Below are 24,321 nucleotides of genomic sequence, written 5' to 3'. Positions count from 1 at the left end.
CACTGCGCCTCCTCGCACAACCAGAACTGACAGAAAAATCGAACGGCAAGGAAGTCTGACACCAAAAAATAAAAAATAAACATTCATCCAGACCCGTAGGAGGGGCAGAGACAGGCACCAGGGCGGAGAGGACTTGCGTGGCCGTGGCGGGACCGAGACTGGCGGAGTGTGGGACAAACGGGGCAGGCAGTCCGACCACGAGCAGACCCTGCGGCCCCACATTCGCGCACAGATAAACCGAGAGGGCCAGACTCAGAGTGGTGGAGAACGGGGCAGGCAGAGCGGTGGGTAGCACCCCGCAGCACCACATTCGCGCACAGATAAACCAGACAAACGGCAGGGAGCGAAGCAGACTGCTCAACCCAGGGCTCCAGCTCGGGGAAATAAAGCCTCAAACCTCTGATTGAAAACTCCCGTGGGGTTGGAGCGGCAGCAGGAGAGACTCCCAGCCTCACAGGAGAGGTTGTTGGAGAGACCCACAGGGGCCTAGAGTGTGCACAGGCCCACTTACTCGGGAACCAGCACCAGAGGGGCTCAGTTTGATTGTGGGTAGCAGAGTGAAAGAGTGAAATCCAGAGGAGAGTGAAGCGGGTGCCACTGCTCCCTCTCAGCCCCTCCCCCATGTACAGCATCACAGCACAGTGACCAGCATTACCCCGCCCTGGTGAACACCTAAGGCTCGCCCCTTAAAGTAACAGACACACCAAGACAAAAAAAAAAATGGCCCAAATGACAGAACACTTCAAAGCTCCAGAAAAAATACAACTAAGCTACGAAGAGATAGCCAACCTATCAGATGCACAGTTCAAAGCACTGGTTATCAAGATGCTCACAGAATTGGTTGAATCTGTTCGAAAAACAGATGAAAAAATGAAGCCTATGCTAAGAGAAACAAAGGAAAATGTACAGGGAACCAATAGTGATGAGAAGGAAACTGGGACTCAAATCAACGGTGTAGACCAGAAGGAAGAAAGAAACATCCAACCAGAAAAGAATGAAGAAACAAGAATTCGGAAAAATGAGGAGAGGCTTAGGAACCTCCAGGACATCTTTAAACATTCCAACATCTGAATTATAGGGATGCCAGAAGGAGAAGAGGAAGAACAAAAAATTGAAAACTTATTTGAACAAATAATGAAGGAGAACTTCCCTAATCTGGCAAAGGAAATAGACTTCCGGGAAGTCCAGGAAGCTCAGAGAGTCCCAAAGAAGCTGGACCCAAGGAGGAACACACCAAGGCACATCATAATTACATTACCCAAGATTAAGCGCGAGGGCCTACATCCAAGATTACTGTATCCAGCAAAGCTATCATTTAGAATGGAAGGGAAGATAAAGTGCTTCTCAGATAAGGTCAAGTTAAAGAAGTTCATCATCACCAAGCCCTTATTATATGAAATGTTAAAGGGAGTTACCTAAGAAAAAGAAGATCAAAAATAGGAACAGTAAAAATGACAGCAAACTCACAGTTATTAACGACCACACCTAAAACAGAAACAAGAGCAAACTAGGCAAACAACTAGAACAGGAACAGAACCATAGATATGGAGATCACATGGAGGGTTGTCAATAGGGGAGTGGGAGAGGGAGAAGGGGGGAAAGGTACAGAGAATAAGGAGCATAGATGATAGGTGGAAAATAGACAGGGGGAGGGTAAGAATAGTGTAGGAAATGTAGAAGCCAAAGAACTTATAAGTATGACCTAAGGACATGAACTATAGGGGAGAATTTGGGAGGGAGGGGGTGGGCAGGATGGAGTGGAGTGAGGGGGGGGAAATGGGACAACTGTAATAGCATAATCAATAAATATATTAAAAAAAAAGAGGAGGGTGTACTCAGCCCAGGGACTGATAAAATCAATCCCTGTCTCCACCACATGCCTCTTAATCATCTTTTTATATATGTATTTTAGAGCAAAATATTCTCAAAGAATTTAGAGTATAAATAAAGTAAAAACTAAGTATCTGAAGATATATTTTTGAACTGACTGCTTTCCAAAATATTTCTCTTCAGATATTGCTCCTGAAACCTCTTGAAACAGATAGTCCTTTTAGAACTGTCCTGTTTATTCTCTACAAAGTAACTTTCACCATTTGTTCATTCATCATTCAATAAACATTGAGTGTTTAAGTGCCAGATGAATGCTTAGATGCTGATCATGCAAAAATAGAAAGCTCTTAAGGAGAGTATTTATTAAGGGAGAGACATATACATAAATAAAATACTGTTTGATAAGTGTCTGAAGATAGATATAAGGAGCACATATGGAAGGTACTTAACTCGGGCTTTGGGAGTAAAGGGTGCTGTTTGTAGGAGATTTCTAGGAGGAGTTCCCAGGAGTTAGGCAAACCAAGAAAGGGAGAGGAAACTGCACTCAGGTGAAGGGAAATTACGTGTAAAGGCACAGAGGCAAGAGAAAGTATGGTATGTTCTTGATAGAAAAGCAATTGTTCGGGTATGGCCGGAGCTCTTGGGATAACAAAGCAAAGGAGAGAGAAGTTAGTGGCTAGAGAAGAAAACAGGCCTAATTATGAAGGACCTCATCTGAAGTTTGGATTTATCCTGAAATTGATAGAAAGTCATTGAAGACTTTAATCAGAGGAACATTGGGACCCATTTTGTGTTTTAAAAATATGATTTTCACAGTAGTGTGGAGAACAGATTGGAGGGGATAAAACAGGATCAGGAGACCAGGTATCCCGTTTGCTGTAAGTCACTGTGGAAAAGAGATATGCAGGACGTGTGACTTAGAGGAAGTGAGCAGGGGCAGGTAAGGAGAGAGATGGGTTTAAGATGCCTCCCAGGCTTCTGGTTCTGTAGGCACATTAGCACCATTCATTACTGAAGGAAGAGGGTGCAAAGGGCAGAGGAAATGGTGATTTTATTCTAACAGTGTTGAGGTTGTAGTATGTCTGGGATATCTATGTGCCAGTGACTATGGTAAGCAGTTTGGACATACAGGGTTCTGGAGCCCAGGAAAGATGACTTAACTGGCAATAAAGGTTTAGTTATGTGGAACTTACATGTTTATTCGAAAACTATAGCAAAATCTCTCTCTTTTTTTTTTTTTTTTTTGGATGAGACAGAGGTCTTGCTCAATTTTAAATCTACACAAACTCAGATTCCTTTGTGGTCATAAATTACGATTCCTCCCTTTGATATTCCTTTTTTTTTTCCTGTGCATTGATTTCCCATTTTTTTCCAAGTTCATTTTCTCTCTCTCTCTCTCTTTTATTGTTGTTCAAGTACAGTTATCTCTGGTGTGGGGGAAATGGAGTAAAAGCTCATTTTTACACTTCTTTACATAAGTATAACATGTAAGTTCCATCAGTTTATCTACATGTAAATTGAACTTGCCATACTCGTACGTTCTATATGCTCACACAGCTCCAGTCTCCACACACATATGATGATGGCTGGGATCTAGTTGAGAATCAGACAGTTGCACTGGGGGAATGAGTGGAATTTCAGTTTAATATAGTGATCCTGGGAGACAGCTACAGTAATGTTAATGTCAATTCAGCAGGTATACCCTTTGGTATGCATTCTAAACCTGACAATAAGTCTGTTTTCATTGATAAATGGTAAATGCTATATATGTTAAATAAGTAAATAAATATGTACTGTGCTTCCTTGCCCTCTCAAAATAGTTGCTAGCTTGTTTAGTGAGTCAGTGATCTTGATCCTGGTTCCACCTTCCTATCACCTCTCCCCACTCAAAATGATGCATCAGGCCCTGGGGGGAGGGGGGTGGCTCAGTTCATTGGAGCATTGTCCCATACACCAAAAAGGTTGCGGGTTCAACTCCTGGTCAGCGCACATACCTAGGTTGTGGGCTCGATCCCCAGTCAGGGTGCGTACAGGTACAGGAGGCAACTGATCGATATTTCTCACATCAAGGTTTCTGTCTCTTTCTTTCTCTCTCTCTGCCCCCCTCCAGTTTCTTTGCCTTTCTCCCTCTCTCCCTTCCTGTCTTTCTAAAATCAGTAATATATCCTCAGGTAAGGATTTTTTAAAAAATAATGTATTAGGTGTGGTAGACCTTCACTTATAAACAACTGAGTTAACAGTGAATCACCAAACAAAATTCAGAAGATAATAACTATAGTATTAACTATATTGAGAATAATTTTTTTCTCCTTTTTAAAAAAATTTTTTTTATTGTTATTCAATTATTGAGAATAATTTTGAAAGGAGAAAATAGAGTATTTTTATCATAATGTAAAAAGACTATATGTATGTTTTGATTCATTATGACCCTTTAAATAAATTATAAGACTCTGTGTGTTGTAAGGGATATAGTATCTAAAATCAGCCCTGGCTGGTGTGGCTCAATGGATTGAGTGCTGGCCCATGTACTGAAAGGTCATTGGCTCGATTCCCAGTCAGGGCACATTCCTGGGTTGTGGGCCAGATCCCCATTTGGGAGCATGCAAGAGGCATCCTATCAATCAATTAGTCACTCAATTAATCAATCATAATTGACTTGATAATTATGACAGTTTAAAAATAATTTCACAGAAAACAAATAGACATATGATACCAAAATTTATGATTTCTTAATCAAATGCAGGAATAGTGGCCAGAGGTATATAATCAGTGGCTGGGAGAAACCAAATCAGGTCCTGAAAATTTTTACTCTAAAAAAAGCAAGGGAGGAACACATAAATATTTTCAAATAAAAAATGACCAGTGACAGAAAAAGAAACAAGTTGTAAAATTTATCAGTGCCATGAAACTCGCTGTAATAATAGTTACGTAAATGTAATATCTTATTAAAGAGATAAAAATAAAATTATTAAAGTTAATAAGTGTAATTGGAGTTATTCCGTGATAGAATAGGTAGTGCTTAGAATAGTAAAATCAAAGTGAGTGGTGGTTTCTAGAGCCAAGACCACAAGTTTTTCAGTAAGAGCTTGCTGTATATTCAGAGTGGTGCTAGGTAGTTTGAGAAACAGAAAAGAAGTATAAAACGTGCTCTAGAGATGTTCATTATTGTGCTATGGAAATAAGACATTCATTCACTTAAAACAAACTAGAGAACCACATAGCATGCTATGTCAGCGATGGCTGCTGTGCTCTGCACGACTTCGGAAGTACCATTCATATCCTCATCTATGTGAGCGGCAGGCATCCCCTGGACTTGTGCAGTACACGCCTGCTCAGCCATACATCATGGGCCTGGGAATTATTCAGTCTTGATTTTCATTTATTTCCCCGAGAATAGGTAGTATAAACAATAAATCTCCCCGTGGCTTCCCATTTCATGTAGAATAACATCACAAAATCTTCATTTGACCTATTGCCAAATTTGACCTACCCCCAACCAAACTCTCCAGCTTCATATCTTACCACATCACCCCTCCCACTTAACATTTCAGGATGGTTTGAATTTATCATGGATTCTTCAGCAATCTGCCACAGTCATGCATCCCTTCTCCAAGCCAGGAACCTGGAAGTATCACTGATTCCTTCATCTTCACAGTAATCAAGTTTGTCTCCTAAATATCTCCTTAGACCTCTCTCTTTTCTCTTTCCCTTTTGCCAGTGCTGTTCCCCAGGCTACCTTCACATCTGGTGTCGGTTCCTACAACAGCTTCCTAAGTGGTCTCCCCATCTCCTGTCTTGCGTACTCTCATCCTTTCTTCCCAGTGCAGTCAGAGTGATCTTTCTTTACAAAGTCCAGATTTGGTTCTGTCGCTGCCTGACTTTACTGTTCAGATACAATTGAAAATACTTCAATAGTTTATTGGACCCTTCAGGATTTGGGGTTCTATTCATTTCTTAGCCTTATTTCTCCAACCTTCTCTCTTCCTTCTTGTGCAGTAGTCACACAGCATTCCCAGTTTTGTCAATACATCAAACTGTTTTTGGTTCCACGCTTCATTTCTGTAGTTCCTTCTGGCTGGAATGCTCTCCAGTCCATTTACCTCTCTACTTCATCCAATTATTTTAGCTGACACTCTGCCCCCAAACCTTCAGATCTCAACTTAGATGTCACTTCTCCTGGGTTGCCTTTTCTGGGTGCTTTAAAGCCTGGGCTAGATGTTCTACTATATGTTTGTAGAGCACGCTCCACTTCTCATTTAGTTGCACACATGATAACGTGTTGCATTTTGTGCATCTCTCACAGCCCCTTTATAAGTTCCTCGAGGTCAAAGACAATTGTGTTTTCAGTGCCTTGTCTATTCTTAATAGACATTTTCCTCTCAGTTACAGTTTACACTCAATGTTATTCTGTATTAGTTTCAGATATACAGCATAGTGGTTAGAAAATCATATACTTTACAGAGTGGCCACTCCCAATATTTTAAGTACCCTGCTGGCCCATGCATAGTTATTACAATATTATTGACTATATTCCCTATGCTCTAATGTACATCTCTATGACTATTCTGTGACTACCAATTTGTACTTCTTAATCCCTTCACCTTTTTCACCCAGCCCTACCTAACCCCCTACCCTCTGTCGACTGACACTCTGTTCTCTATCTGTGAGTATATTTCTATTTTGTTCTTTACATTCCATATACAAGTGAAATCATGGTCTTTGTCTTTCTCTGTCTGACTTATTTCACTTAACCCAATACTCTCCAGATCAATCCATGCTGTCACTAAGTGTAAAATTTCATTCTTTTTTATGGCCGAATACTGTTCCATTGTGTAGAGGTGCCATAGATTTTTTATCCAGTCATCTATTGATGGGCACTTGGGTTGCTTCCATATCTTGGATATTGTAAATAATTCTGCAATGAGCATAAGGGGACATATATTCTTTCAAGTTAATGGTTTGGGTTGCTTTGGATAGATTCCCAGAAGTGGAATTGCTGGGTCAGAAGGCAATTCCATTTTTAATTTTTTGAGGAACCTCCACACTGTTTTTCATAGCGGTCTCACCAATCCACATTCCCACCAACAGTGCATGAGGGGTCCCTTTTCTCCACATGCTTGCCAACACTAGTTTGTTGATTAATTAATGATAGCCATTCTGACAGGTGTGAGGTGATATCTCATTGTGGTTTTGATTTGCATCTCTCTGATGACTAATGATTTAGAGCAACTCTTCATATATCTGTCTGTCTTCTTTGGAGAAGTATCTATTCAGGTCTTCTGCCCAGTTTTTAATTGGGTTGGTTTTTTGTTTTTTGGTTTTTTTGGTGTTGAGTTGTCTGAGTTCTTTACACATTTTGGATATTAACCCTTTATCAGAAGTATTCCTGGCAAATATCTTCTCCCATTCAGTAGGTTGTCTTTTGATTTTGTTGATGGTTTCCCTTGTTGTGCAGAAACTTTTTAGTTTGACGTAGTCCCTTTATTTGTTTTTTTTGTTTGTTTGTTTGTTTCCCTTGCCCAAGAAGAGATGTCAAAAAAAAACATTGCTAAGAGAAATGTCAGATATTTTACTGCCTATGTTTTCTCTAGGAGTTTTATAGTTTCAGGTCTTACATTTAAGTCTTTAATCCATTTTAAGTTTATTCTTGTATATGGTGTAAGAAGATGGTCTAGTTTTGGGGTTTTTTTTTTTACACTTATATGTCCAATTGTCCTACAATCATTTATTAAATAGAATGTCTTTACCCTGTTTTACTTTCTTGCTTCCATAGTCATAGGTTAATTGACTATATAGTTGTGGATTTATTTCTGGAGTCTATTGTTTTCCATTGATCTATGTGTCTATTTTTATGCCAGTGCCATGCTGTTTTGATTTCTACAGCCTTGTAGTACAGTTTGATGTCAGGTAGTGTGATACCTTCCACTGTGTTCTTTTTCAATATTTCTATTGTTATTTGGGGTATTTTGTGTTTCCATATAAATTTTGGATTGTTTGTTCTAGTTCTGTGAAATATGCCATTGGTATGTTGATAGGAATTGTGTTGAATCCTGACAGATATTTCTTGAATGAATTAGTCATTTCATGATAAGTCTAAAAAATACTGTAGAAAAGATTCAATCTATGGGGCCACAGCACCACAAATATTTCTTCATCAAAAGGGAAGGTATTGATTAATGAGGCACATACAGTAATGATGATAAAATGTTGATGAAAAACATGGTCAGCATAGGGACCCGATCCCTTTAGTTAGCACTTTTATTTATCAAGCACTTGTGTCTACTTTGTCCCAACCCATCTTCCTAACACTTTAGAAATTTTTACTCATTGTAATTCTCACAACGATTTTAGGAGGTAGCCCTAGAATTTACCACTATTTTACATACAAGGAGAGTGAGACGAGGAGATGTTAAGTAACCTTGCTGGTCCCCACAGCTAGGAAGTGACAGCATGCAGATTTGAACCCAGTCAGTCTACCCCCAGAGACAGGCTTTCAGTTAGCTCAGTCTGTTGTCTCTCAACATAAGCAGTCATGTAACAATCCGGACAAATGATTCTTTCTGTTCGTAAAGCATGAAGTTTCTTTTATTTCCTCATTGGACTCCAAACAGAATGCCTGAGTCAGATAGCAACACCGACAGTCAACGGTGAATTCTCTGCTGTGTACTGGATAATTGTATGATGAAATCACTTCTTCTAAACCTCGAATGAACTATAGTGGCAATTTCATGTTAAATGGTCATATAAAAAGTAGCAATCACCAATCCAAAAGAACCTATGCACCCCAATGTTCATAGCAGCACAATTTACAATAGCCAAGTAGTGGAAACATCCTGAGTGCCCATCAGCAAATGAGTGGATCAAAAAACTATGGTACATTTACACAATGGAATTCTACGCAGCAGAGAGAAAGAAGGAGCTTATACCCTTTGCAACAGCACGGATGGAACTGGAGAGCATTATGCTAAGTGAAATAAGCCAGGTGGTGAGGGACAAATACCATATGATCTCACCTTTAACTGGAACATAATCAACAAAAGAAAAAAACAAACAAAATATAACCAGAGACATTGAAGTTAAGAGCAATCTAACAATAGCCAGAGGGGAGTGGGGAGGGGATAGTGGGGAGAGGGGTTTTCAGGAACTACTGTGAAGGACACATGGACAAAACCAAAGGGGAGGGTGGAGGCAGGGGAGGGAGGTGGGTTTGGCTGGAGTGGAGTGGAGGGGTGGGGAGAAAATGCAGACAACTATAATTGAACAACAATAAAAAAATATTTAAAAAATGTAGCTTTAGATAAAAATAAAACATTTGTTGGAATTTACATTTTTAAAACTTTGCAAAATTTACAATATGTCTTTAACATATAAGTTAATGATAATTTTGAATAAAATTAGAAAATAAAGAATATATATGATAGAAATCATTTCATTTTAAGTAAAAAAAATACAAAGAAGGACATCAAAGGACACTTCCAAAAAGTAAAAATGACAGCTCACAGGATGGGAGAATATATTTGCACAGCATATATCTGATAAGAGATTCATGTCTAGAATATATAGAGAACGCCTACTAGTCAACAAAAACCCAAACAACCTGATTAAAATTGGCCAAAGAATTTGAATAGATATTCCTCCAAAGAAATTGTAAAAGTGGCCAATAAGCACATGAGAGGATGCTCAATATCACTAGTCTTTAGGGAAATGCAAATCAAACCACAGTGAGATGCCATTGCATATCCATTAGGGTGGCTATTACAAAAAACAACAAAAAATAACAAGTGTTGGTGAGAACGTGGAGAAATTGGAACCTGTGTGCTTTGCTGGTAGGAATGTCAAATGGTGCAGCCATGGTGGAAAATAGTTTGGTGGTTCCTCAAAAACTAACAATTTCACTCCAAGGTATGCACTAAAAAGCACTGAAACCTGGGACTCAATGGAGTAGACCACTATTCATAGCAGCATTATTCACAATATCTAAGAAGTGGAAAATGTCCATGAACAGGTGAATGGAGAAACAAAATGTCATATATACATACAATAGAATATTATTCATCTTACAAAGGTAATGAAATTCTGAAACATGCTATAGTAGATGAACCTTGAAAATATGTTGAGTATGAAATAAGCCAGACAAAAAGGACAAATATTATATGATCCCACTTATATGAGATATCTACAGCAGACAAATTCAGAGACAGAAGATAGAATAGAGGTTACCAGGGGCTGGGGTAGGGAGAAGTGGGGAGTTAGTGTTAATTTGTATAGAGTGTTAGAAATTATGAGTAAGTTCTGGATATAATAGTGGGCGATGGTTACGCAACATTGTAACTGTACTCAGGGCCATTAAATTGTACACCTAAAATGGTTAAAATAATAAATTTTGTTACATATATTTTACCACAATAAAAATAAACAGAATTTTAAAAATTGAACAAGACAAAGAAGGTAAGTAACCAGGGCAACCAGATATCTTTACTATGACTTAAATGAGCCCAAAGACCCTGTTTACAGACTGTTGTTTTTAACGAAACAAAGTTGTTAAATATCTTTATAAACAGAAGATGAGGTAATGTGTATATACATTATAGGAGAGACCCCCCAAAACAAGAATTATCTTCTGGAGGGCAGGACCCTTGTAGCACAGGCTTCCCCCACTAGGTGAGTGTTCTAAGAACCCATCTGTATCAGTCAGTGTACCAGCTGGCTTTGTTGTGAGAGGCTGCATCTGGCATCAGTGACATTTTTAAAAATACTCTTTCACCACATTTCCTCGTTTCATGATGGATGATTAATGAGCGCACCTGCCCACACCAAGCTGAGTGTTCAGCAGTTTTTGACCAAAAACAGCATGAGTGCTGTGCCCCATCCTTCCTATTCAGCCGATCTCAGCCAGAGTGACTTTTTTTTGTTTCCCTGGATGAAAAAAGTCCTCAAAGGGAAATGTTTTGCCAATGTGGGAGAAGTGAAACAAAAAAAAAGGCAGAAGCTCTAAAAGGAATCAAAATGAATGAGTTTAAAACCTGTTTTGAGCAATGGAAAACAAGTCTTGATAAGGCGTATTGCATCAAATGGAGAGAACTATGAAGGTGACTGAAGTTTAAACATGTAAGAATAAACATACAATATTTTTGTAAATAAACTCCGGTTTTGGGGGGTATACATGTATATATATGTAATATGAGAATGCATAAGAAATTTTTTTGTCTTTGGAAATGTTTGACATTTCCTTCCTAATTTATATATGCTTTTAGCATACAACATCAAAATAATTAGGCCCTTGCTGCATTGAAATGAATTAAAGGAAAGAGCCGTGATTATTTTGAGGCTATTTTACAATCCCCTCCTCCTGATTATTAGTTTCTTGAGAATAGGAGCTGCCTTAACTTGTACGTGTAGTTCTACTCCTTGCCACTTGGTAAACCCCGATCTGTTTTTTGAATGAACGATTGTGGCAGGATCAGCAAAGTTGTTTTTGTTTTGGGCATAACTGGGCTGCAGTGTAGGTATTAGCAGCAATGTCTCCAGTATGGCACTGGAACAAGCAAAATAGAAAAGGAACTCAAAGCCATAAGTTGGGAGAGGGGGAGAATTGTAAAGATCCTATAAGTTAAATTTCAAAAATAGTTTCACACTATTTTATTAGTTTGTATAGATTGAATTGTTTTAGAGATGTTACAGTATAATACATTAATTATTTTTAATGTTAGAAATTAGATAGATCTTGTTGGCTCCTTCAGTGGAGACCACAGTGAGGTCATCAGCTGTTCTCTAGAGACCTCGTGTCTCAGATATTACAGAACTATTCAGACTGCTGTGGTTTATGGACTATAAATTTTTATGCATGCTCTCACCAAGAATCAGTCACTATGGATTCCTCATGGACAGGCAGGTAAGGACAAAATTTCTTTTTATGTTATATATACTACCTTTTCCCTCTGCTATTCTCTCCTCCCTCCTCCCCCCCCCCACTCAATGTCTCTTGCATCATTATCATATTTTTAGGACAAATGGGTAATTAGTTATCAAAGTCTCCATGCTTAATCTGTGTAAGAGATAAAAAAGCGTGTCCCTCGGGGCTAATGATTATAAAGTACTAAGAAGCAATTTAAGGACTAGAAATTTGGGGCAGTTATTTTCTCTAAAAGAACACTCTTATTCAAACTCCTATATGTTATTTATTTTTATTGAATTTATTGGGGTTACATTGGCTAACAAAATTCTATAGGCTTCAAGGGTACAATTCTATAATTCATCACCTGTATATTGTATTGTGTGTTCACCACCCAAAGTCTAGTCTCCTTCCATCACCATTTATCCCCCATTTTTCCTCTCTACCTGCCTCTACTCCCCCAGACAAATATATTTTAAATGGAAACTTTAGCTTTTACTTTTAAGGTTCAGAGATTTAAAATTTTTTGAAATCTTCATTGTGCTACCATCTGAACTAATGAATATGGGAAAAGTATGATAGAGCAGAAGTTTCCATGTAGAAGCCTGACTTGGACATCGAATACAAGAACAGAAGGAATCACTTTCCTTCTATCCTTGTATGTCATTTTATTGACATTATTTTTCCTGGGCCACATACAATAGAAAAATGGAGGAGACAAAATATAAATTAGAAAATTCCTTTGAGTATAGGGACAAGTGAAATACTTTTGTGGGGGCGTGGTAAAATAGTTTACCACTAAAATTGCAAACCAAAATTTTCTGAAAAGTAGAGACTTGGTGTATAAGCTAAATACTATAACTAATAATAAACACATAATTAAGTTAAATATTATACATGTAGATAGAGGAATTCATCTAATTCTTAATGTAAAAGTTCAAAGTTCTTGAGATTTTAATTTAAAATATCTAGGCTGACTAGCCCAGTATGGATTGATTTTCCAATTACATTTCAAAAGACAGTAAGCTACTTCCGTCACATAAATTTATCAAATTAGGAGAGAAAAGGAAATAACAGAATCAACAGCAAAAAAAATAATATGAACCATAAATTATTTTTTCTTTCTTTAAAATTGTGATTCTTTTAAAACTATTCTAAGCATACTATACTTTACATTTTTGGCCTTTATTGCATTGGTTATGAAACTTAAATATATGTTAACAAATTTAATTTTCCTTTTTTATTTTACTTTTTAAAAAGATTTTATTTATTTATTTTTTAGAGAGAGAAGGGAGGGAGAAAGAGAGGGAGAGAAACACCAATCAATTGCCTCTCACACACATCCCTACTGGGGCAGGCCACAACCCAAGCATGAGCCCTGACTGGGAATCAAACTAGTGACCTTTCGATTTGTGGGATGATGCCAACCTACTGAGCCACACCAGTCCAGGCAGCCTTTGTTTTTTAAATGGTGCATATTTATTATCAAAAATGTCAAGTTATATTCAACAACAATTAATAACAACCCAATTAAAATGGGAAAGGGACATGAATGGACATTTCAGTAAGGAAGATATACAAATGGTCAATAAGCACAAAAAGACATTCACCACCATTAATGCTAGGAAAATAAAAATCAAAACCACAATGAGATACCACTTCGTGCCTATTAGGATAGCTATTATTTTTTTTAAAACATGGAAAATAGATGTTGGTGAAGATGTGGAGACATTTGAGCTCTTGCACTTTGCTGGTGGGAATGTAAAATGGCGAAACTTCTGGAGAAAACAGTATAACATTTTCTAGATAGTGGAGATGATTACACATCATTGGAAATGTACTTGGTACCACTGAATTGTACACTAAAAATGGTTTAAGTGGTAATTTTTGTGTTATGTGTATTTAACCACAAAAAAAAAGTAATAAAGCAAACTACAAAGAAGAGATTGACAAATTGTTTTAAACCCAACTTTTGTGCTTTAACCTTTTTGTGGGAGATATTTCAGAAATATCTCTATGAAAAAAGTATAGATAATAGTATAAAGAACAGTTACACGTTGATTTGTCTAACAGGAGCTATGATCTTGGCTTGAGCAGGAGTGCTTTGCATCTGCAAAGTTAATTAGCTTGGGTGGTGCTGAAATGTGCAATTGTGGCCTTGTATACGATGATCTCACCAAGCCCAGTTAGACATAAAAATAACACTAGATGAAATTGGAAACTGAGAAACCACAGGTCACATCATTAAATGTGTCTGAGATAAGCATCATTCTTCTTTGTTTATATTATTTGGTAGTACTATGTATCATACTTTAGCCCAATCCTAAAAGTTACTGTGTTTTCCTTTTATTCTACTTAAAGTGTTTCTGGATATAACATTATAAAAGATTATTGGTAATATATGCTTTTATAGATCACTAGAATGTTTTTATAGAAATGATATAGTAATATCAGTTGAACAGCCTGCTGTAAATTACATAAAGTTTAGAAAGTCAAGGGGCACTTTGTTTCAGTTTGAACTACAGCATTACCTTTCTTGTGACCTTAGACCAATACACCATCATTAAAGCACAAATAGCAGTTAACTATTTTACAGATTTTCTAGTAAGGCAAAGCTAATATAAAAAGTTGGAATATCCCATAGGATGACCAAAATGCAATTATTTGTCTCCCTTCCCCTACTTCCTCAGTTTTAAATACATATTATTATTTATGTAGCAGTTATCAATAAGAATATCAGAATTTCTTTTTAAAAACATTTTATTTATTTATTTTAGAGAGAGAGGAAGGAAGGAAGAGAGGGAGAGGAACATCAATCAGTTGCCTCTTGGACTGCCCCAACCAGGGACCAGGCCTGCAACCCAGGCGTGTGCCCTGACCGGGGATCCAGCCAGCACCCTTTTTGATTGTGAGATAATGCCCAACCCATTGAGCCACACCAGTCAGGGCAAGAATGTCAGAATTTCTAACCTTGCTCCACCATTTATTAGTTGTGTGACAATTCTTTAACCTCTCTCAGCCTCAATTTCCTCATCTGTAAAATGGATGTAATAATAGGGCCCACATCATAGGTTTGTTATAGTTCAGTAAATTAATAATATGCAAAACAAATCCTTAAAATAATGCATGCATATAAGTGCTCCATAAATATAAGCTACTTTTATTATTGTTGTGAGGATGAGATACCTACTATCTATTCAACCCTCAAATGAATATTACGAGAGCTGATAATATGATATACTTTCTTATATCAAAGAATTTACTTATTTGGAGATAATGTCAGAAATCTGATTTGCAGCCCTTTGTGAATGCAGCTCTGGACAAATGGCACTCCAAGCTCCCCTGGTTCTGAGATAGAACCTGATAAAGTTTCTGTAATAAACTCTTTCATTTGGAATCAGAGAAAAGACCCAACAGTTGGAATCAGAGAAGAAAAGAAAGACTTCAGTGAGAGGAAAGGATCTGAGCTGGGCCCTGAAAGATAGAATTTGCAAGGGGTAGGGGAGGGGGCAGGGGATTCTAGCCCTTCCCCCCGCCGTGTGCTAGGCATTGTACTGTGTGCTTCACAACCTTTCTTTACATTCATCGTGACAGCCCTGTCAGGTCACATAGCTAGTATTTAACACATCGGGGATTTAAACTCTTCTCTAAACCCAAAGCTGTGCTTATTTCCACACTATGCTGCCTCAATAATTGTAGGTTGTATTGTTCTGTGTCTTGGACAGTTATATACTTCTAAATATTCCATTAGTTTGCAGTGACTAATTTTTTATTTTTGCTGATTTTCCCATTTTCTTATTTGCATATGTGCTGAATTATATGTTTGTTTTTAAATTTAAATTTTGCTGATTCTGTTCCTTCATAATTCAACTCAGGTGTAATGTCTTTGCTGAGGCCTCTTCTTCTGGATGTGGTCCCAACAATTCAACAGACTGCCGTGTTGGCTCTTGGGAGACTGGCTAATTATAACGATGACCTAGCAGAAGCAGTTGTGAAGGGTGACATCCTTCCACAGCTTGTTTATTCACTGGCAGAACAGAACGTAAGCATTTTTTTTAATTTAAATATATTTATTGATTATGCTATTACAGTTGTCCCATTTCCCCCCCACTCCACTCCATCCTGCCCACCCCCCTCCCTCCCACATTCCCCCCCCATAGTTCATGTCCATGGGTCATACTTATAAGTTCTTTGGCTTCTACATTTCCTACACTATTTTTACCCTACCCCTGTCTATTTTCCACCTATCATCTATACTACTTATTCTCTGTACCTTTACCCCCCTCTCCCCCTCCCACTCCCTTATTGACAACCCTCATGTTCTAGTTGTTTGCCTAGTTTGCTCTTGTTTTTGTTTTATGTGTGGCCGTTAATAACTGTGAGTTTGCTGTCATTTTTACTGTTCCTATTTTTGATCTTCTTTTTCTTAGGTAACTCCCTTTAATATTTCATATAATAAGGGCTTGGTGATGATGAGCTTCTTTAACTTGACCTTATCTAAGAAGCACTTTATCTTCCCTTCCATTCTAAATGATAGCTTTGCTGGATACAGTAATCTTGGATGTAGGTCCTTGCATTTAATCTTGGGTAATGTAATTATGATGTGCCTTGTTGTGTTCCTCCTTGGGTCCAGCTTCTTTGGGACTCTCTGAGCTTCCTGGACTTCCCGGAAGTCTATTTCCTTTGCCAGATTAGGGAAGTTCTCCTTCATTATTTGTTCAAATAAGTTTTCAATTTTTTGTTCTTCCTCTTCTCCTTCTGGCATCCCTATAATTCAGATGTTGGAATGTTTAAAGATGTCCTGGAGGTTCCTAAGGCTCTCCTCATTTTTCCGAATTCTTGTTTCTTCATTCTTTTCTGGTTGGATGTTTCTTTCTTCCTTCTGGTCCATACCATTGATTTGAGTCCCAGTTTCCTTCTCATCACTATTGGTTCCCTGTACATTTTCCTTTGGTTCTCTTAGCATAGGCTTCATTTTTTCATCTGTTTTTCGAACAGATTCAACCAATTCTGTGAGCATCTTGATAACCAGTGCTTTGAACTGTGCATCTGATAGGTTGGCTATCTCTTCGTAGCTTAGTTGTATTTTTTCTGGAGCTTTGAAGTGTTCTGTCATTTGGGCCAATTTTTTTGGTTTGTCTTGGAGCATCTGTTACTTTAAGGGGCGGAGCCTTAGGTGTTCACCAGGGCGGGGTAACGCTGGTCGCTTTGCTGTGATGCTGAATGTGGGGGAGGGGCCGAGTGGGAGCAATGGCACCCGCTTTACTCTCCTCCGGATTTCAATCTTTCACTCCAATACCCACAATCAAACTGGGCCACTCTGGTGCTGGTTCCCGAGTAAGTGGGCCTGTGCACACTCTAGGCCCCTGTGGGTCTCTCCAACAACCTCTCCTGTGAGGCTGGGAGTCTCTCCTGCTGCCACCCCAACCCCCAGGGGCGCTTTCAATCAGAGGTTTGAGGCTTTATTTCACTGAGCTGGAGCCCTGGGTTGCATGGTCTGCTTTGCTGCCCGCCCTTCGTCAGGTTTATCTGTGGGCGAATGTGGTGCCGCAGGGTGCTACCTGCCACTCTGCCTGCCCCACTCTCTGCCACTCTGAGTCCGGCCCTCTGGGTTTATCTGTGCGCGAATGTGGGGCCGCAGGGTCTGCTAGTGCTCGGACTGCCTGCGCCATTTGTCCCACACTCCGCCAGTCTCAGTCCCGCCACAGCCACGTGAGTCCTCTCCACCCCGGTGCCCGTCTCCGCCCCTCCTACCAGTCTGGATGAATGTTTATTTTCTATTTCCTTGGTGTCAGTCCCCCTTGCCATTCGATTCTCTGTCAGTTCTGGTTGTGCGAGGAGGCGCAGTGTGTCTACCTACGCCGCTATCTTGGTTCCCCTCAGAATTTTTAAAAAATAAGTTATGTTTTTGACTTTAAAATTTTGATAGTTTGGATATATTTGCAAGGTTACAGGCCTTAGAATTATTAAGATGTTAATACACCTTCAGTTCTCTAAACTGAACATAATATCATTAGGGCATTCTTTGAGGTTGGTTTGCAGCTGTTTTCCATTATTGTATTGACAGATTTACAAATGTAATGGAGGTATACATACAGCAGTATTTCTATGTATCAGAGGATTAAAATTATAGAATTAGGCTTAGGATATAAAGCCTTAGGCAAACAAAAAGTTGTTTACAGAAATCTTTATATACAGGTGAAATTATATACAGGTTGATGGCAACTATAAAAGATTGCTTTAGAGCAAAGGGGAGAGAAGCATCCAAAAGGAAGAAGACTGTGTTTAATGGAAGGTTTGATAAAGCACTTTACCTAGTATGACAAGCATGTCAGCCCCAATAGCTGTTTCTCCTTCTGCCTGGTTCCATTCCATGACTCTGTACAGCGCCACCTAACAGTACCTGACAGAGTAAAGGACTTCCCGTAGGTAGGGTCTTGGAGTGGTCATTCCATTCTGTTAGTTTAGCATAACTAGGAATATATCTTTCTTGACAAATCTTTAAGATTACATTCCTATTTGTGTAACCAAGGACAAACAATCCAATTAAAAATGGGTACAGGACTTGAATAGACAATTACTCAAGGAAGATGTACCCATGGCCCACAAGCATGAAAAGATGTTCAACAGCTTTAGCCATTAGGAAATGCGAATCAAAGCCACAACAAGATAGCACTTACCTACTGGGATGGCCATAATAATAAAGGAAAATAACAAGTAATAGTGAAGATGTGGAGATGCTGGACCCCTTGTACATTGCTGGTAGAAGTGTGTGGCTGCTTCCCACAGCTTAACAATTCCTCAGTAAGTTAAACAGAATTACCATATGGCCTAGAAATTCTGCTCCTAGTTATGTTTCCAAAAAGATTGAAAACAGGTGTTCAAACAAAACTTGTACACAAATGATCATAGCAGCATTATTCACAATAGCTAAAAGAATTACAGGATAAATGAAATGTTATATGTCCATACAGTGGAATATTATCAGCCATAAAAAGGATCAAGTAATGATAAATGCTACAACATGGATGTACCTTGAAAACATTATGCTAAGACAAAGATGCCAGACACAAAGGCTACATATTACATGATTCTGTTTATGTGAAATATCCCCAATATGCAAATCCATAGAGACAGAAGCAGATTAGTGGTTGCCCAGGGCTAGGGGAGAGGAGAATGAGGAGTGGCTACTTAAAACATATGGGGTTCCTTGTTGGGTTGATAAAAATATTCTGGAACTACAGCTCTGACTTGTGTGGCTCAGTTGGTTGCGCATTGTCCCGCAAAGGGAAAGGTCACAGGTTCCATTCTCAGTTAAGGCACATGCCTGGGTTGCAGACCAGGCTCAGTCCCTGGCTGGTTGCAGGAGGCAACCAATTGATGTTTCTTTCTCACATTGGTATTTCCCTCTTTCCACCTCCCTTCCCCCTCTTTCTAAAAATAAAGTAAAATCTTTAAAAAAATATTCTGGAACTACAAAGGTGGTTGCACAACATTGTGAATGCCAGTGAATTGTATACTTTAAAATGGTCGAAATGGTAAATTTTATGTTATGTGTATTTTGTCAGCATTTTTAACAGTAAACAAATTTCTTTGTTGAAAAATTTGCCTCATTTTTATAAATTGGAGAGTCATTTACTAATGACTGTTTTATATTTACAAGGAGTGACAGAAATTTTATTTCTCTTGTAGGTATTCCTTCTATTATCAAATAATGTTAGACTTTCTTCTTTCTGGACTCTTACTTCCATCTTTTGACAGCAGAGTGTGTATTTTGGTATCCCACATAGAAGGGTTTTTTTTAGAAGATCCTTGGAACATAGAAGTTTTCCATGTAAACGATGTCCATTAGTTATAAAGAGATAGAAACGTGTTTGCAGGAAAGTGATGAGAAAGTGAGAATGTGAAGCATTATTCAGAAGCTTCTGTCTCCTTCACTGAGTCCTTTAACGCATTTCTCACAGGAGATTTAATCTCTTTTTATGGAGAGCAAAGTTCTTTTGCTTTTGCTTTTTTTTTTAAAGGAAATTTCTGGTGAGAAGTGGGAGAGAAGAGAGGAATTTGAGGAAGCAGAAATTTGGAGAAAGGGGGAATAAGATCAGAAAATGTGAATTATAGGCATTGTAAGTAGTGACTATTAACACCCAATAAATTGTGAATTTGAAAATTCTACAACATAAAAGTCAATTTAGCTTAAGGTAATGATGAGAAATGAATCACCATTATTTTTCCAGAATTACAAGAAAATCTGTGGAAAGCTACTTTAAAACTCTATTCTCATTTTTGCAATAAATTAGTAGCTATTTGGCTACTGACATATAAAATTAAACTTTACAACAAATATTTTAATATCTACATATGTTACATTTAAGAAACTAAAGAAATATGTAAAATTAAAATATCATTACTAAATAGCATATTTCTTATTTCATCAATACATACCAGGTTTTGAGATTTAATTTTAAAAATATACTTGATATATTTTCTCTCTTCTATAAGTTTTTTCGTATCTCAATATTTTAGCCTAAGTAAATAGAATGCTTTCAAAACAGGTGTTATGACTGCCAGTTGCTCTTTAGTAGTCACTATATGGAAATAGAAACAGAATCTAAAGTAGGGGGTTAGCTGGGTTCCATTAATAAAAAGAAGAGTTAGGAGACCATTACTGTATCATTACGTGAGCCGCATAACCACAGTGAGACTTAGAGCTAAATGCTTTCTAAACATTTAATGTCCTTAGCTCCATGAAGAAAATCATATTTCAGTTTTTATTTCTTAATCTAATAAAATTTATATGTAGAAAATATTATAAATGTGAAGCATTACTTAAAATTCACACCATGGTAAGACATTTGTATTTCCCTTTTTAAAAAAGCACTTTTAAAAAGGGATAAATACTGTATCTCACTGTTTGGCTAGTTTCTTTGCCAGGAAAAGTTTTAAAATATATCATGAATGTTTTGCCTTTATGTTTATTCAATGATTGATAAGAGCATCTTGAACCATGGTGGCTATTTCAGGATAACTTGGAACACCAGAAAGATTAGGTGAGGCCATGAGTGGCCTGCCAGGCTTAGAGACTGAGGGCAGGTAAAGGAAATAAGTTTGTCCGTTGACAGTTTAGTTGTCACGCCGACAACCCGAGGTCCTTGGGGTCAAATACCTTTAGTGTAACGCAAATACATAAAAATCTCATTATTTTATGAATTTGTAGGATATACATTTTGCAGGGTATATGTTTTATTTTATAAAATCATCTTTTAGAATAAAATATTTGAAATGTAATATAAGACATTGTTTTTGTTTAGTTACTAAACAAAAGCAACAGAGAACATCAAAAAATAAAAATGATGTTGCAGGATGTTTTTCTATTTAAGAGCTGTTGAGCTTTATTAATGTTATTTTGACATTGGTTTTGGTCTTTTTTTAACTTTTTGTTATATAAGTGCTCAACTCATTTTGAATTATATTTATTTTATCTATTTTATCATTGTAGCGTTTCTACAAGAAAGCAGCTGCCTTTGTGTTACGAGCAGTTGGTAAACATTCTCCTCAACTAGCCCAGGCAATAGTTGATTGTGGAGCCCTGGATACACTGGTGATATGCCTGGAAGATTTTGACCCTGGAGTTAAAGAGGCTGTCGCCTGGGCCCTTGGAAATATTGCAAGACATAATGCAGGTAATGGAGCATAAGTTAAAATAGGGTTATTAAAGTTTATATTTATTAGGCAAATCTGGCATTGGTGAGTTTTTAATGATGTTTCCATACATCATAGGAGATAAGCTTTGAATGGTGCCCAAGTTGTTTGAATTACAAATTCACACACACAAAAAATCTATACATCCCAGCTTTTATCTTAATTAGCAGAGGAGAAATTTGTAGATGGAAAGGAGGGGCAGGAAATGGGGCAAATGTGATATTAATTCTCAAATTCTTAAATTCTCAAATTCTCATTTAGGAAGTGACTTTAGTTTAGTTAGTCTTCACTCTTATTCATAATATAGGGTATTCTAAATCATCCAGGGGCCATATCATATGAGTGAGTAATGTTAAACACATATGGACATAACTTCTAGAACATGTTTGTATTCGGTCTGTATTGGGCAGGAAGGAAGGAGGAGAAAGAGAAGGACCACCTTTGCTTAGAAACTGACAATTCAGCGCCAGGACCTCCTGTGTGAAGTTGTGCTGATACACCTGATCAGTAAAAAATGCATAGGGAACAAAACTGCTAAATAATATGAACAAATAATACAACAAGAATATACAGTTTAACAAACATATGTAAAAATTGATCAACTTTGCTAGTAATCAAGAACTGTATATTCAAACATTAGTGCAAATATATTTCTCCCCTTTCATTACTTTGGGGGTGGGGGAAGAGTAAGGCGGAAATAGAGCCAAGTGGCTAAGAGCACTGTGGCATTAGACAGGACCAGAGTTTGAGTCCAAGTTCTACCACTTAGTTGCTATGTGACATTGGATATGACTTTTTAACCTTTCAGAACCTTTACTTCCTCATCTGCAAAAAGAGGGTAATTACTTCAGAATTACTTCAGGGATTTGTTGTAGGATGTTCACAAGAGCTGCCTCAGAGATTCATTGTGAGGATGATGAGATACTACATGTGAAGCATTTAGAACAGTGCTTGGCATATGGTAAATATTCAAAAAATGAAAGATATTAGTATTGATACTGAAGGTTAGAGAGGGCTTGATTATGTTTATGCCCATTGGTGGAGGCACTACAAATTGTATAAACTTGAGGAAAGCTGTTTGGTAAAACTAATCTAAGTCACAAAATGGTTTATGGTTACTCTAAAAAGCCTGCTTTGGGAATTCATCCTAAGGAAAGCCACAGAATGAAAAAACTATATTCATAAAAATGTTTTTGTAGCATTTTTTTTGTTTTTTATTTGGAAATGAATGAAAGTTTATTGAAACTGGTTTTGGGGATGATGGCTAGGGTGGATACTTGAGGGTTTTCCAAAGAGAACTATGTATTGTGCTTTAGGCTTCTCAGGAAACATTTTTTTACATGTACATTATACAGGGTCCAGCGTAATGTAAGGCATGCTTGAGTGTGGTTGGTAGGGTATGTGAGTGTCTCACATGAGGTGGACAGCAGTTTGCACATTTCACCTAAAATGTCATATGGTTTGCTTGAGTGTGGTATTGTTATGTTATAGAATTACATACTTACGATTTGGAAATAAAGGATTTTGTAATAAAAAGGGGCATTATTTGTGCTGGACCCTGTTTGGGTCTGCCTGTTTCTCATTGTCTGTAATTTAAAATGTGTTATTTTTATAGCTGTTATTCTTGGACACACAAGTAAATCAACATGTATAAGCAAAAGATGTTTATTTTTTTTAAAGATTTTATTTATTTATTTTTAGAGAGGGGAAGGGAGGGAGAAAGGAAGGGAGAGAAACATCAGTGTGTGGGCCTCTCACATGCCCCCTAATGGGGACCTGGCCTGCAACTCAGGCATGTGCCCTGACTGGGAATAGAACCTGTGACCCTTTGGTTTGCAGGCCGGCACGCATTCCGTTGAGCCATACCAGCCAGGGCTCAAAAGATGTTTACTTCTGACAAGTAAAATGGTTAAGATTAATTTATCCCTTTATCTAAAGAAACATTAACACTTATATATATAAAAGTATGCTGTTTAATTGTAGATCTCATTTTGAAAGTGTTTTTTATATATACAATATAATGCACCTTTTTATTTTGTATAAAGTTTTCAAAATCTTTTAAAAACACTGTAAGATGAATGGAATTTAAAAATCGAAATTATTAGCACAACATTCATGTTAATGTTTACTCATGTAACTAGTACAAAATACTGCCTAATTAGTGTGGTTGGTCAATTTTTGGTACTTTGATTTTCTCTATTATTGTAAACCATGCATAAAATGCTTGCCTATTGAGAAGTGCAGACCTGTCAGAGCTTAAACAGCTGACATCTGCTTACTCTCGTAGAAGAAAAAGAAAAAAAAGAACAACAAGCCGTTTCAGCCTAATCTACTTCAAATGTGTTCATTAAATGGAGGTCCATCTATTGACCTGTATGCTTTTCAGCTCAGGATTGGTCCACATGGTTTCTGAAACCAGGAAAGCTGATTTGAAACACAGATGTCAAGACAGTGAAGTAGCCCCCACCCCTTTTTTCTTTGCTGTATCTGTGAGGGTGAAAAATGGGCTGCTTGCACGAGGGTCAGTCACTCATACGCAATTACTTTTCCTGGATCCACAGAACTGTCACAAGCTGTGGTGGATGCAGGAGCAGTTCCTCTTCTAATACTGTGTATCCAGGAGCCAGAAATTGCTTTGAAAAGGATTGCTGCTTCGGTCCTCAGTGATATTTCAGAGCATTCTCCAGAGTTAGCGCAGACAGTAGTGGATGCAGGAGCTATTGCTCACTTAGCCCGGATGATTCTGAACCCCAATGCAAAATTGAAGGTATTGAAAAATGTTAAAAAACAGACTTTTGTTAATCTAAGAAAATGGAATTGTGTATATATTAATATTATACATTCAAAATAATTTGTAAATTATTGAAAACAGATGTGACTAGATTATGTATTTGGTCTTC

At 37.7% G+C, this 24,321-nt stretch overlaps 1 protein-coding gene across 3 annotated transcripts in view; it reads left to right on the top strand.

The window, feature by feature from the left end:
- The window catches only part of LOC112322812 (sperm-associated antigen 6), a 48,519-nt gene that overhangs the window by 5,258 nt on the left and 18,940 nt on the right, over nucleotides 1-24,321 (top strand). For all 3 annotated transcript variants that reach the window (XM_053922439.2, XM_053922441.2, XM_053922438.2), the window contains exons 3-5: nucleotides 15,598-15,764; nucleotides 21,219-21,402; nucleotides 23,983-24,188. In XM_053922439.2, coding sequence (XP_053778414.1) covers nucleotides 15,598-15,764; nucleotides 21,219-21,402; nucleotides 23,983-24,188 — 557 coding nt within the window. The remainder of the gene's footprint in view (nucleotides 1-15,597; nucleotides 15,765-21,218; nucleotides 21,403-23,982; nucleotides 24,189-24,321) is intronic.

The sequence above is a fragment of the Desmodus rotundus genome, chromosome 4, assembly GCF_022682495.2.
Source record: "Desmodus rotundus isolate HL8 chromosome 4, HLdesRot8A.1, whole genome shotgun sequence".
NCBI lineage: Eukaryota > Metazoa > Chordata > Mammalia > Chiroptera > Phyllostomidae > Desmodus > Desmodus rotundus.
This window is presented reverse-complemented; position numbering and strand designations above follow the sequence as displayed.